The sequence below is a fragment of the Pleurodeles waltl genome, chromosome 2_1 (assembly GCF_031143425.1).
Source record: "Pleurodeles waltl isolate 20211129_DDA chromosome 2_1, aPleWal1.hap1.20221129, whole genome shotgun sequence".
Lineage (NCBI taxonomy): Eukaryota > Metazoa > Chordata > Amphibia > Caudata > Salamandridae > Pleurodeles > Pleurodeles waltl.
The window spans coordinates 117,022,666-117,038,309 of NC_090438.1; the positions used below are offsets into that span (position 1 = coordinate 117,022,666).

General features: G+C 46.6%; 1 protein-coding gene across 1 annotated transcript in view; it reads right to left on the reverse strand.

Moving 5' to 3' along the window:
* Positions 1-723: 723 nt before the first annotated feature.
* Positions 724-15,644, reverse strand: part of LOC138259421 (UDP-N-acetylglucosamine transferase subunit ALG13-like) — a 790,124-nt gene continuing 775,203 nt past the window's right edge. Inside the window, exon 24 of the mRNA XM_069207173.1 lies at positions 724-998. Coding sequence (XP_069063274.1) covers positions 724-998 — 275 coding nt within the window. The remainder of the gene's footprint in view (positions 999-15,644) is intronic.

Genomic DNA, 15,644 nt, shown 5'->3' on the forward strand with positions numbered 1-15,644 from the left:
ATAGGTTAACAATGGAGAACTGCACTGTGTTGATTTTTGTTGAAAAGTATTTATGCTTGAAAAAGTGCTTTCCTGATCACGAAGTTCTTGGGTTTTAAGTTTTATTTTTCTAATTTGGTCTTGGATTCATTCTATGAGTGTGTGTCTCATTTATTGCCTCGGAGTGCAACAAATGTTAACTCTACCTTCTGATAAGCCTAACTGATCGTCCACACTACCACAAAATAGAGCATTAGTCATGTCTACTTTTGCAAACCAATTAGGGATCCACTGGACTCTGCATGATGTACTTCTTGTTAGTGCACCATTTAGAGAGCCAGCTTCCTACAGTGGGGATCTGTCAGATATCAGTTTTCAGTAATGTCTTTAAGATTTAAACCTCGTTTTAGTGGGAGTACATTTCCATTGCACAGTCACAAAATTTCATGAAAAAATTGGGAACATCTTGTCAGACTTCTGGATTTGCACCTAAATGCACGGAAAGAAAGGAATGAACATCAGCACAAGTAGATGATGACTATATGCAGCTCAATTTGTCAATTCCGGAGCAGAGCAACATCAGCACATAACTACATGGCGCCCCCTACCAGCATGAAAGAGTCCTGCTTCTAAGTTTTCCAGATCCAGTCTGATGGGGAATATCCACAAATTGAGAAATCTGAGGTTAGAAGCATACATCCGAATAAACATACAATACAATTGATTGATACAGGTTACTTACCATTAGATTGGCTGGGAAACATAATGTGGTGGAGGATTACTTGATGCAACATAGCTGACTTGATGAATTGGTCCAGTGCTTAAAGGGTTATGAATCCGGGGAGAACTGCTGTAGGGTGGATTTATTGGGTGCCAAGGGGCAACATAATGATAGGTGGGAATTACTGGCACACAAGAGTCAAAACTTGATATAGCAGACTGATTGTAAGGATCACTCATCACAGGATAATAAATTGCGCCATGAGGTCCTGGTGGAGTTTCCACATTCGAAAAAGAACCTAGAAAAGGGAAACATAATTCAGAATAGGAAACACAATATGCTTTAAAGAACTGATTTGCCCCCAAAAGATATGAGAAAGTTAATGTACCCTTTTCTAGCATCAACATTTAACCAGAAAGAAAATGCCGCCTCTCAACTTTCCCTTTCCCCAATTGTAATATCTCAGCTTTTGACATTTATTGCTCTGAAGTAAGAGCCAATAGAAAAACCACAGCTTTCAAATATAAGGAGTGTGACATGGTACTGCAATGGTGGGTGGGAATGTAGAACCTTTAGAATATTTATCCACAGGGAAAATAGTGGAAGTTGCTCACTGTGATCTCTCTTGTACTGGCAATCCTATGGCCCACTTCCTCCGAATTCCTGGGATTACTACAAATGGTAGATCCAAGGATCAGACTACATATCTGCCAGCTAAGAATGGTATAATTTTACATCCTGGAATCCATACGTTGCCTCCCTTAAACACCTGCCATCATTTTCCAACCACTTTTCCCTAATTAGGTCAATGCAAACAGCTGGTGAGACAGCACAGTAATCTGTTGTGAAGAGCAACAACAAGAATGATTATGGCAATCTGCACATACTTATAGTAGCAACAACCCCACAATTACTTGAGGTTGACAAATTATTACCACCTTCCGTAATACTCTTTCTGGTAGAGACTACCTTCAGATTTTTCACCTTGTGAATATTCCCAAGGCGTCTGATTGGATCTGGAAATCGTAAGTAGTACAACTGTGCACAGACAGGTTGTACCATGCAGCCCCACACCAACGCTGCTACGTTCCAGGAGTGATGCACTGGGCCCTATATGGCCGTCACCAATGCACGCTGACATCAGTTGCTTTCTGAACTGTTTGAGCCGTAAGACAGGGAATCCAACCTCCAGGTTGGTACTGACCAGTGTGCCAATCTGTAAAAGGAACCTTTTTAAAATAAGAGACCCTTTCACAGAATGGGGAGGATGGAAGGGACGATGAGGAAATCTGTGGTTAGAGTCTCTACCGGAGAGAGCATTACTGAAGAACAAGTTACTTACCATTCAGTAACACCTTATCATGTAGAACAAGACATTGTGGACTATGTACTTGGTCTCAGATCCAGGATGGCCGGGCCACTAAAAACCTTCAAGCCAGCCAAGAACTGCAAAAGCAGTGGCATAATCAGAAGGCTGTCCTAACTGTGTACCAGCCAGGACAACGTGTGGGTCCTGGAGCCTGTGGCTACCATGGAACTCCAAGACAAGTAGAGTGGTCCCCACACTATAGTGGAGAAAAAGGGTGAGGTCACCTACTTGGTGGACCTGGATAGTCCCACGAAGCCCCCTCAGGGTGCTTCATGTGAACCACCTTAAGCCCTACTATGACAGGGCTGATATGACCCTGTTCATGGCAACTGACTAGGGACAGGAAGAAGAGTGTCCCTCTCCTTGATTTCTTCACCACCACTGCAGCTGATGGCTCCGTGGATGGAGTGGTCCTAGCAGATTGCCTTTGAGTCTCAGAAGGAGAACTACAGGAACCTCCTAGTCCAGTTCTCTGAACTGTTTTCTCTGACACTTGGTCAGACTACATGGTGTCAACACACCATTGACACAAGGGACAGTTTGCCTAGTTAGAGTAAACTTTACAGTCAGCCTGATCATGTTAGAGACTGTATCAAAGCTGAAGTGCAAAAGATGCTTGAGCTAGGAGTGATTGAGCACTCCGACAGCCCCTGGGCTACCCAAGTGGTGCTGGTACCAAAACTTTACTCACAAAATGGGAAAAGGTAGGTGAGGTCCTGTGTAGATTATAGAGGGCTCCACATAGTCACAAAGACTGATGCTTACCCTATACCCAGGGCAGATGAGCTGATAGATACACTGCCAAGTATCCAAGCACCTTTGACTTGACTTCAGGGTACTGGCAGATCAAATTGTCTCAGGACGCAAAACCAAAAACTGCCTTCTCAACCATTGGAGGGCATCAATTTATTGTTATGCCGTTTGGTTTGAAGAAAGCACCTGCCACTTTCTAGAGGCTGATGAATACAGTCCTCCAAGGTTTGGAAGCAAATAGTGCAGCTATCTTGACTACATAGCTGTCTTTCGCTCCACCTGGGATGACCATCTGGTCCACCTATGGAATGTTTTAGAGGCCCTGCAGAAGGCAGGCCTCACTATCAAGGCCTCTAAGTGCCAGATAGGGCAGGGGAATGTTGTATATCTAGGCAACCTGGAAGGTGGAGGCCAGAGTCAACCATTGCAGGGGAAGATCCAGACTGTCTTAGACTGGCTCCCCCCTACAACACAAACCCAGGTAAACTCCTTCTTAGGCCTCACTGGGTACTACAGGAGGTTCATTAAGAATTATGGCTGCATTGTAGCCCCTCAATGACCTCACATTCAAAAAGATGCCCTAGAAAGTTTTGTGGACAGCTAGCTGTCAAAAAACTTTTGAGGACCTGAAACAGGCCATGTGCTCTGCACCAGTGTTAAAAAGCCCTGCCTACCCCAAGACATTAATTGTCCAAACTGATGCTTCAGAGGTAGGGGTGGGGGCAGTTCTTTCTCACCTCAACACTGAGGGCCAGGATCAACCAGTTGCTTTTATCAGCAGAAGGTTGACACCCACAGAGAAACACTGGTCAGCTATAGAAAGGGAGGCTTTGGTCTGGTCCTTGAAGAAGATGAGGCCATACCTCTTTGGCACTCACTTCATTGTTCAGAAAGACCACAAACCCCTTCTATGGCTCAAACAGAAAGGAGAAAACCCCAAATTGTTGAGATGGTCCATATCCCGAGAGGGAATGGACTATACAGTGGAACAGACCTGGCAGTAACCACTCCAATGCATGTGGACTCTCCAGATATTTCCTCTTAGACAATGAAGACTCACCTGGGCAAGGTTAACCTTCTTGTCCTTCCTTTTATTTTTTTGGGGGGTTGGGGCGGGGGGGATTGTAGAGGAAAGTGACCTCTTTCTTGACATGATTACCCCCATTTTTTGCCTATTGTCAGTGTGTTTGACTGTGCTCACTGGGATCCTGCTAACCCGGACCCCAGTGATTATGCTCTCTCCTCCAAATGTGGTTGCTACACACCTTTTCTCCCCACAATTGGCATACTGGTGCTCCCATGTAAGTCCATAGTATATGGTACCTAGGTACCTGTGGCATTGGGGTTCCAGGGGATCCCTATGGGCTGCAGCAGTTATTCTGCCATCCATAGGGAGCCGAAGCAAAGGGTTCTGCAGGCCTGCTATTGGAGTCTGCGTGAACCAGGTATACACACATGGTTTCACTACAGGTCTCTAAGTCACCCCTATGGTAGGCCCGCTCAGCCCACAGGGCCGGGTCAGGTACCTGTGTGTGAGGGCACCCCTGCACTAGCAGAGGTGCCCCCATGAACTCCAGCACAATTTTACTGAACTTCGTGAGTGCGGGCACACCATTTTATATACAGGGAGTGCAGAATTATTAGGCAAGTTGTATTTTTGAGGATTAATTTTATTATTGAACAACAACCATGTTCTCAATGAACCCAAAAAACTCATTAATATCAAAGCTGAATATTTTTGGAAGTAGTTTCTAGTTTGTTTTTAGTTTTAGCTATGTTAGGGGGATATCTGTGTGTGCAGGTGACTATTACTGTGCATAATTATTAGGCAACTTAACAAAAAAATATATATACCCATTTCAATTATTTATTATTACCAGTGAAACCAATATAACATCTCAACATTCACAAATATACATTTCTGACATTCAAAAACAAAACAAAAACAAATCAGTGACCAATATAGCCACCTTTCTTTGCAAGGACACTCAAAAGCCTGCCATCCATGGATTCTGTCAGTGTTTTGATCTGTTCACCATCAACATTGCGTGCAGCAGCAACCACAGCCTCCCAGACACTGTTCAGAGAGGTGTACTGTTTTCCCTCCTTGTAAATCTCACTTTTGATGATGGACCACAGGTTCTCAATGGGGTTCAGATCAGGTGAACAAGGAGGCCATGTCATTAGATTTCCTTCTTTTATACCCTTTCTTGCCAGCCACGCTGTGGAGTACTTGGACGCGTGTGATGGAGCATTGTCCTGCATGAAAATCATGTTTTTCTTGAAGGATGCAGACTTCTTCCTGTACCACTGCTTGAAGAAGGTGTCTTCCAGGAACTGGCAATAGGACTGGGAGTTGAGCTTGACTCCATCCTCAACCCGAAAAGGCCCCACAAGCTCATCTTTGATGATACCAGCCCAAACCAGTACTTCACCTCCACCTTGCTGGCGTCTGAGTCGGACTGGAGCTCTCTGCCCTTTACCAATCCAGCCACGGGCCCATCCATCTGGCCCATCAAGACTCACTCTCATTTCATCAGTCCATAAAACCTTATAAAAATCAGTCTTGAGATATTTCTTGGCCCAGTCTTGACGTTTCAGCTTGTGTGTCTTGTTCAGTGGTGGTCGTCTTTCAGCCTTTCTTACCTTGGCCATGTCTCTGAGTATTGCACACCTTGTGCTTTTGGGCACTCCAGTGATGTTGCAGCTCTGAAATATGGCCAAACTGGTGGCAAGTGGCATTGTGGCAGCTGCACGCTTGACTTTTCTCAGTTCATGGGCAGTTATTTTGCGCCTTGGTTTTTCCACACGCTTCTTGCGACCCTGTTGACTATTTTGAATGAAACGCTTGATTGTTCGATGATCACGCTTCAGAAGCTTTGCAATTTTAAGAGTGCTGCATCCCTCTGCAAGATATCTCACTATTTTTGACTTTTCTGAGCCTGTCAAGTCCTTCTTTTGACCCATTTTGCCAAAGGAAAGGAAGTTGCCTAATAATTATGCACACCTGATATAGGGTGTTGGATGTCATTAGACCACACCCCTTCTCATTACAGAGATGCACATCACCTAATATGCTTAATTGGTAGTAGGCTTTCGAGCCTATACAGCTTTGAGTAAGACAACATGCATAAAGAGGATGATGTGGTCAAAATACTCATTTGCCTAATAATTCTGCACTCCCTGTATGTACTGCACATAGGTCACTATCTATGTCCAGCTACATAATGTTATCTCCGAACCCGGGAAAGTTTGGTAACAAACAGGTCGGAATTATACCCCAATACTGTTCCAAGTATTGGACGTATGATCCCATGCACTCTGGGGGCTCCTTAGAGGACCCCCCAGCATTGCTACCACCAGTATTACAAGGTTGTCTAGGCAGCCCAGCTGCTGCCACCCCCCAGACAGGTTTCTGCCCTCCTGCTGCTTGATCTGATCAAGTCCAGGAAGGCAGACTAAAGGATTTCCTTTGGAAGAGGGAAGTAACACCCTCTCCCTTTGGAAATAGGTATGACTGGCTTGGGAGGGGTAGCCTCCCCAAGCCACTGGTTTGCTTTGAAGGAGACATTTGGAGTCCTCTGTGCATAAACCACTCCACACCCGTTCAGGGACCCCCAGTCCCTGCTTTGGCGCAAAACTGGACAATGGAAAGGGCAGTGACCACTGCCCTTTCCATCACTACCCCAGGGGTGGAGCCCAGAGCTCCTCCAGAGGGTCCCTGGGTTCTGCCATCTTGATTCTAAGGTTGGCAGGAAACTCTGGGAACATCTGAGTGGCCAGGCGAGGCAGGTGATGTCAGAGGCATCCTCTTATAGGTAGTTACCTGGTTAGGAGACCTTTCTGGGCAATATAGGGTCTTCATCTGGGGTGGATCTTCAGATTCCACTTGCAAGATTCCACCAGGACTCTTCTGCAACCTCTGCTTCGACTTCTGGCCTCACAAACCACAACTGGACCCTCCAGGAACCTACAAGCTGCAGATCCACCAGGAACACTTCTGCAACATTGTATCCAGAATTCCTGCCAGCTTTGCAACATTTCCCCGGTTTTCCATCCTCAGAAGACTGCAACTTTTCAGCCTGAACTAAAAGAAGGAAGGCATCACTCCCCTCTAACTACAGGTACCTGGCTGCAACAACGACTGGCTGCGTGAATCATCTCGTCCTGAGTGGTGTGGGTCCTCCATCACGGGTCTCTACCAGCTGTCGCACTTTGGTGGTGGTAGGTCCTTTCCACTCCATACAAGACAGTACCCCCGTGGACCGCATCCTTTGCAGCTGCTGAGGCTTGTGTGCTTCACCACCAAGGGGAACTTCAGGCAACGTGTAGCTCCAGCTCCCAGCACTCCCTCCTGTAACTCCTGGGCCTCTGCGTGGTCCTATGATGTTGTGGAGCAACTTCTGTGGTGCTGCGTGGACTGCTTCTGTGACATATGTGTCACTGTCCTGTGGGACACCTGCGGGTAATGCCTCTGCTCCTGTGGGCCTTCTGCAACATGGCTTGTCATGCCTTTGCCATGGCTTGTTGGTGGAAATCCTTCACCAACACCCATCTGCAATCCAGTTTCCAGCGTGGGACCCTTTTGCACGCATCAGAAACTCTTCTCCAGCTTCTGTGCTGCAGTGCTGACCTTCCTCTGTTATCAACCAATTCCACAAGGTACCTCTAGGGTGGGTAGTATCTCCTACTCCCCCTGGACTCCATAGACACTTCTGGACTTGGTCCCCTCTTGCCACAGGTCTCCATCTGCGGTATTCTACTGCTGGTTCTTTGCAGGCTGTTCTGGGTGTCTTCTGTTTCTTTTCATCCTTTGGGGTGGTTTGGGGGAAATCCAGTGTTTTACTCCAGCACTTACCTGTGTGATTTCCAAGTACTCCCAGCTCCCCTCTACACAATTTATTTACCTATATGGGGGCCCTATGTTCATATTCCACTTTTAGTATTTGGTTTGGGCTCCCCTAGGAGCCTACTATTGCATTTTGCTATTTTACACTGTATTCTAACCTCTTTATGCCTCTTACTGTTTATTATTTACTTACATACTATTGGAGGGTTGCCTCTCTAGCATTTTCTGATACTATCTTAAAAAAAATAAAGTATCTTTATTTTTGTACAAGTGTTTTCTTTGTGTGTAAGTACTGTGTGACTGTAGTGGTACTGAACAAGCTTTGCACGTGCATGTCTCCTAGATAAGCCTTGGCTGCTCATCCACAGCTACCTCTAGAGAGCCTGGCTTCTAGACACCATCTACACTTCACAGAGAAGGGATACTTGGACCTGTTATAAGTTGTAAGTACCATAGGTACCCACCACACACCAGGTCAGCTTCCTACAGTAGGTGTGGCCTAGATTGGAGCAGTGTACAGTGCAGTGGTAAAGAGTGCACTATTCATGGTATGGTAGCACACTGCCATTACAGACAACACAGAACACATTTTAATCAAAATGACCATTAAATTTGCACAGACATACAGTTTTACTAATTAAACAACAGTGCCAAGACAAAAATGTGTGGAAAATGCATCATCTGGGGTAATGATTTGTTTTGATCATAATAAAGTTTCCAACACTCCAGAGATCAGAAACAATGTGCTTTGTGTTCCTAATTCTTAGATAATCTCAAATACTTCACAGTTCCTTTATGTTATGTGCTAGAAAGAACACTTTCCTAGCTCCAATATCCAGCAAGACTGTCACATAAGCCCTCTCACTTTCATGCCAGAGAAAGAAAAGTAAACTAGCACCTTGGAAGACAGCTCCTAACATTTCACCTCAGTCTTTGAAGGCACAACAAAGGTGATGCGATAAGAACAAGATTTGCAGGCCTGTTTACAGAGAGAGAGCACCTGGAAGTATACTATCTACAAGGTAAGCCAAAGGAAGTTAAGAACTCAAGCTGAACAGCCTATTACAAATAAAGCCAGCAAATGGAAAGCAAGAAAACTTAAGTTACAAACCACAAAGCTATTGGGAAACAACTTGCAGAATGTATTCCTTTCTGAATGTCCCCAAGATGTATTTAGCAAACCAGACAGCTGTTTATCTCAATATTATCCACAGCAAGAAATGAAATTGGTCTCAAACCAAACACTGAAAACAAACACTTTGGAGCAATTCGTTCTCCATATCAAGAAAAGAAAGAATCTGCTCAACCAGCACCCTAGAGATTACATTTGTCTAGAGTATAACCAGCCTTTCACATTAGTTTCACTAATGTCAATGCAAATTTAAAGAAACTTTCTATCTATAAAAAAATATGAATTTATTGCTACGCTGAAAAAGAAAAACTTACAATAGAAGCAAGAATACTTTCCTGAAATATACAGTATTTGACAAAAAAAAAAAAAAAAAAAAAAAAAAAAAAGAAATGTAGGAAACCGGCACTTGTTGCAGTTACACACCAACACCCCCACGTTTTGCCTGATATTGAAGCTGACTTGACAGAGCGTGCAGGGATCCTGCTAACCAGGCCCCAGCACCAGCGTTTTCCTAAAAATGTACCATTGTCTTCATAATTGGCACACCTCTGGTACACAGATAAGTCACTTGTGAAAGGTACTATTTGTACAAAGGGCCGTGTGACCAGGGAAGGCCCCCAAGGGCTGCAGCATGTGTTATGCCACCTTAAGGGACCACTCACCTAACACACACACACTGCCATTGCAGATTGTGTGTGTTGGAGGGGAGAAAAAGGCAAAGTTGACATGGCATCCCTCTCAGGGTGCCATGCCCACAAAAAACTGCCTGTAGCATAGGTAGGTCACCCCTGTAGCAGGCCTTACAGCCATAAGGAAGGGTGCACTATACCACAGGTGAGGGCATAGCTGCATGAGCAACATGCCCCTACAGTGTCCAAGTCCATTCTTAGACATTGTAATTACAGTGTGGCCATATTAAGTAAATGGTCTGGCAGTGTGTCATTACAAACTCCACAGTTCCATAATGTCTTCACTGAATACTGGGAAGTTTGTTATCAAACGTCTCAGCACAGTAAACCCACACTGATGTCAGTGTTGGATTTATTCTAAAAAAGCACACAGAGGGCATCTTAGAGATGCCCCCTGTATTTTATCCAATCCTCTAGTATAGGACTGACTGGTCTGTGCCAGCCTGCCACTAGCAGACACGTTTCTGACCCCATGGGGCGAAGGCCTTTGTGCTCGGAGGCCAGATACAAAGCCTGCTCTGGGTGGAGGTGCTTCACACCTCCCCCTGCAGGAACTGTAACACCTTGCAGTGAGCCTCAAAGGCTCAGGCCTCATGTTCCAGTGCCCCAGGGCACTCCAACTACTGGAGATGCCTACCCCCGGATAAAGCTCCACTTTTGGAAGCAAGTTTGTCGGGAAACTTACGAAAAACAAGTAGTGACCACTTCAGCTGGGACCACCCCTAAGGTGTCCAGATCTGAAGTGACCCCCTTCCTGCAGAATCCTCCATCTTGGTTTGGAGGACCGGGACCAATAGAGTTAGGAATGTGCCCTCCCTCCCCACAGGGAGTGGACACTAAGTGTGTAGCCACCTTCAGGGATAGTATCCATTGGCTACTGCCCTCTGACCCCTGCAACACCCCTAAATCTTGTATTTAAGGGCTTCCCTGAACCCAGCTCAACAGATTCCTGGTGACCTACAATAGGGAGGACTGCTAAGCTGAAATTCCCCACCAGAGAAGAAGGAAGCAGACAACTGCTTTGGCCTCAGTCCTACCGGGCTGTCTCCTGCTTCAAAGAACCTGCAGAAGACCAGCAACTCGTCCAGCGGGACCAGCAACCTCTGCCCAATTCCAGAGAACTGCCCAGCACCCAAAAGGACCAAGAACTCCAGAGGACAGCAGCTCTGTCTAAGCAACTCCTACAACCAAGGACTCCAACCTCACTCCGGAAGGTGAGTCCTGACCCCTGTGTACACCCATGTCCAGGTGGTCCAACCAACAAGAGAGGGTCCCCAGGTGATTGCGAGCAAGTTCCCAAGCTGGGTTGGCCCCTCCACGACAACACCTGCAGAGGGAATCCCAGGGAGCCCAAGACCGTGAAGCTCTGGATGAAGATATCTAACGCCTAAAGACACACTGCACCTGCAGCCCCCAGGCCTTGAAGAAACCGACACCCAGTGCAGCTACATTCAGCAGGCGGCCATCTCCCTGTCCAACCGTTGGTGTGCCCGAGACACACCCCTGGACCTCGCCGGCAGCCTCTCAGTGACCTCCAGGTCTCCTCAAAGACCAGCATTGGAAACCTAACGTCCTGTTTGTACCCTGCACCCGGCCGCCCCTGTGCCGATGAGGGTGTGTGTTTGGTGTCTACTTGTGGCCCCTTCAGTGCTCTTTCAATCCCCCCTGGGCTGCCCTCCGAGATGCTGGTACTTATCAGCAGGCATACTGGATTCAGAGTACCCCCTGTCTCCATTGGAGCCCACATTAAATTTGCTCACCTTTGACAGATGCACCCGGCCGGCCCAGTGTTGCTGGTGGTGGGTGTTTGGGGTTATCTTGAATCCCAACCTGTGGACTTCCTAAAACCCGGAGACTGAAACTGTATGTTTTGTACTTACCTGTAAAACGATCATTTCTTCCCCCAGGAACAGTTTCTGAAAAACTGCACTGTGTCCATTTTTAAAACAGATTACTTACCTATTTCAAACAAAGTACTGTTGATACCTGTGTGAAATACAATTTATTGAAGTACTTACCTGCAACCTGAATCTTGTGGTTCTAAAAATAAAGAAAATATTTTTTTGTTAAATAAAAACATTGGTCTGGAGTTAAGTCATTGAGTGTGTGCTTCTTCTATTGTCTGTGTGTGTACAACAAATAGTTTGCACTACCCTCTGATAAGCTTAACTGCTCGACCACACTACCACAAAAGAAAGCATTAGTATTTACTTTAGCCTCTTGGGAACCCCTGGACTCTGTGCACACTATATCCCACTTAGCTATAGTATATACCGAGCCAGGTTCCTACAAGACAGTACTGGTGATATGTAGTATTTGCATGAATAACATATTGATAAAAACATATGCTTGTTCACATTTTCAGGGGGGGGGTGGATCGCATGTAAATCCAGAAAACTCTTGAGGCTGCAAAACGACTTGCTATTAAGTAATAATTATGTTTTGCAGTATGAATCATTTTCTCGATTCACAAGCTGTGCATTAGATTATTTAGCAGGTTTCTCCTTACGTAAGTTGGTTGGGATGAAATGAGGAGCTTGCAAATAGGTGCTGAAGTACCTTTTGTTTCACTTGAGTTTCCTTATCCATTAGTATGTCCACACAATAAGGATTTGTGAATGTGTGTGGGGATGCTCGTGTTGCTGCTGCGCAGATAGTGTCTATTGGCACATTTGCCATGAATGCTAGTGTTGCACCCTTCTCCAGTTATGGCCCTAGGGATTATTTCTTGTGGTTTATGCTCAACTCCAATTTTTGTAGGGTTGTGATTACTGTGTGAGTATCTCTGACATTTCTCCTTTGTATTTGCTTTTATCAGCCAGTCATCCAGGTAGGGATATATGTGACTCTCCTTCCTTATTAGGAATGCTGTGACTTATTCCGAAGGGAAAAACCTTGAACTGATAGTTAACTGTAGGAAAGTCCCTCTTTTTTGGAATGGTTACCCACACTTTTTCCCTTTTGTCAGTGTGCTTAGACTGTTTTCACTGGGATCCTGCTGAATTGGGACCCCAGTGATTGTGCTCTCCTCTAAATTTGGTTGCCATGGTACTTTTTACACCACACAATTGTCATACTGGTGTACCCCTGTACGTCCATAGTATATGGTACTTAGGTACACAGGGCACTGGTACACCAGGGGTCCCCCATGGGCTGCAGCATATATTATGGCACCCGTAGCAGCCCATGCAAACTGTCTCCAGGCCTGCCATTTGCAGCCTGTGCGAAAATGTGCATGCACCCTTTCACTGCTGGTCACTACACCAGGTCACTCTAAGTCATCCCTATGGTAGGCCCTTCAAGCCCTGAGGGCAGGGTGCAGGTCCTTGAGTGTGTGTATGTGTGTGTGGGCACCACTGAAGGAGCACAAACTCCAGTTCCAATTCCCTGGACTTTGTAAGTGCGGTGAAGCCCTTTTAGCTATGTACTGGCCAAAGGTCACTATCTATGGTCCAGCTACATAATGGTAACTCCGAACCTAGGCATGTTTGGTATCAAACATGTCAGAATCATACCCCAGTACTGATGCCAGTTATGGTGCCATGATTCCATGCACTCTGGGGTTCCTTGGAGGACCCCTCCCACCCCCCCACCCCAGTATCACTCCTAACAGTCTTCCAGGGTCTGCTAGCAGCCCACGCTGCTGCAGCCTCTCAGATAGGATTCTGCCCTGCTGCTGCTTGACCAGCTCAAGCAGAGGAAGGCAGAACTAAGGATTTCCTGTTGGAGAGGGGTGCACCCTCTTCTTCCATGGAAATAGATGTTACAAGGCTGAGGAGGGGTAACCTCTGCATGCCACTGGTTTGCTTTGAAGGGCACATTTGGTGCCCTCCTTTCATAATCCGGTTTGTACCAGCCCAGGGACCTCCAGTCCCTGCTCTGGCACAAAACTGCACAAAGGAAAGGTGAGTGACTACTCCGCTGCCCCTCACCACTCCAGGGGTGGTGCCCAGAGCTCCTCCAGGTAGTCACTTGATTCTGTCATCTTCAAAAAAACAAGCTGGGCAGAGGTCCCTGGGAGCCTCTGACTGCTCAAGTTAGGAAAATGATGTCAGTGACCCCCTCTGATAGGTGGTCACCTTGCAAAGTGACCAATCCCCTTTGTGGGCTATTTAGGGACTCTCTTGCAAGTGGGTCCCCAGATCTGGCATGTAAGGCTCCACCAGGATTACTCTGCAATTACCTCTTCTGCTCCTGGCCACTGAAACTGCTGCTGGACTTCACAGGAACTGAAGAAGACCACAACAGAGACAACCCCTTCTCACAACATTGTTTCTGCGGCTGTGCATCCTCTGGGGTCGGCAAGACTTCAGCTACTGCAAAGTGGTAAGAAGGAATCATCCCTGGAGCGAAGGAGTCAATTCCCTGCATCTGCAGGCACCTAAGGCAACAACGTCCAGCTGTGGGGATCTGTCCTCTGGACCTGCGAAGATTCTCCAAAACAGGTGGTGGTTCTGAGGGGTCTCCCTGGTCCTCTCCGCCTTCTGTCCAACTTGGGAGACGGTGAGTCCTTGCCTCTTCCTCCAAGACAGAACCCCTGTGCACTGCAACTGCTGCAGCAACCAAGGCTTGTTGACTCCTGCTCTGAGGGATCTTCAGGCTCCAAGTAGCCCTGGCACCCAGCACTCTACCTCTGCAAGGACAGTCTCCTCTCTGCTGCTCCAGCAATGTGGGACTCCTCTACAGGTGTGCTGCCTGGGCCTTACTGTGTCTGCTGCCAGTGGGTTGTTCATGGGGGCTCCGACTGCTTCTGCTGGCTCTCCAATCTTTTCAGGGTCAGCCCGGACTTCCCTTTAAAGATCGATTCCCCAGGGCCTTGCTAGTCCTCTTCAGCTCTGCAAATCTCCAAGAGCTCCAGTTGCATTTGCTTGTTGGTGGTCCTCTTGACCACTGACCCGTCTGCAATCAGGCGACTGTCGAGGGACAGCTCCTAGGTGACTTCAGGGGCTCCTCTGCAGCTCCTGGACTCCACTGCTGGGCTTCATCCACCACCGTCAACCTGGATCATCACCCACAAAAGGGTGGGCACTGCCTCCTGCCCCACCTGGACACCCCTGCATGGACTTAACTCTATCCACTTCTTTTGCAGGTCCTCTTCTTCCAAAATCTCCCTTTGGGTTCCACCGGCCTGGTCCTGCTTTTGCAATATTCCATTTAGAAGTCCCCATGTTAGTCTATGGGATGACGAGGTAACATCTCTGCAGTAACCTTTCTATTGCATGTTTGTGTAGGAATACTTTTATCTCCTTTATTAATTTTACCAGTTCTTTTTTCTAACACTTCTTCCCTTTGGTGGTCTTTGTATTGGAGGGCTTATTAGTTCTATACAGTAACCTGGGCATACCCTTTTAAAACGCACTTGTCGGTTAACTTTGTCATTCTTGTTGGTAATTCGCTATTCTGCCTCCCTCTGGTGTGTGTGTGGGTCTAAGGCTGAATTTGGGTCACTTTGAGGTTTCTCCACCTTCCTTGAGGGTTTTGCCTCTGGCCTCCCCTCTACTACGAAAAGGCTGCCTTGCAGGGTGTTGCCATTGCTGGTGTCCAGACTGCTGGCCTGTTGTATGGTACCTTGGGCTTCTTGCTGTTGTCCCGTTGGAAAGATCCTCTTCCTGAGGGTCATCTGGGTGCATTCCCTCTCCTGAAAGTTCGCCTCTATTGTACAACACCCATTGCCTTTGCCATGTCGTTGTCCTTCTCGAACTGTTGCAAGAATTAGTCTACTTCCTGTCCGAATAAGGCCTCTCCTGTGAAGACCTTATGAATTACGGAGCCTGGACTTCAGGTTTAAAGCATGTGATCCAAAGTTAGGACGATTAGTACTTTACAGAAGTAGAGTTTCAACTTGGGCACCTGTTTTGTTTAGATCTGTAAAGGCTTCCTGTTGAGGTTTATTTTCTGTGAAACTAGGATCGTGCCAGAATGAATCCTGCCCTACGTATTTATCCAAGAAGGCGGCAGCATTTTCTGCTGTGTCTCTACCCAACAACTGGAGCACTTTCTACTATTTAGTAAGTGATATTTCTTTGGGTAAAAGTACAGTGCATCTCCAGCACTACAGCTCTGTAAAGGACGCTGAGGTAATGTCTCCAGTGCCCTTGTGTGTCTAGATCTTTGCAATGTGATTGTTCCTCGAGGGTCTTCATCAGATAAGT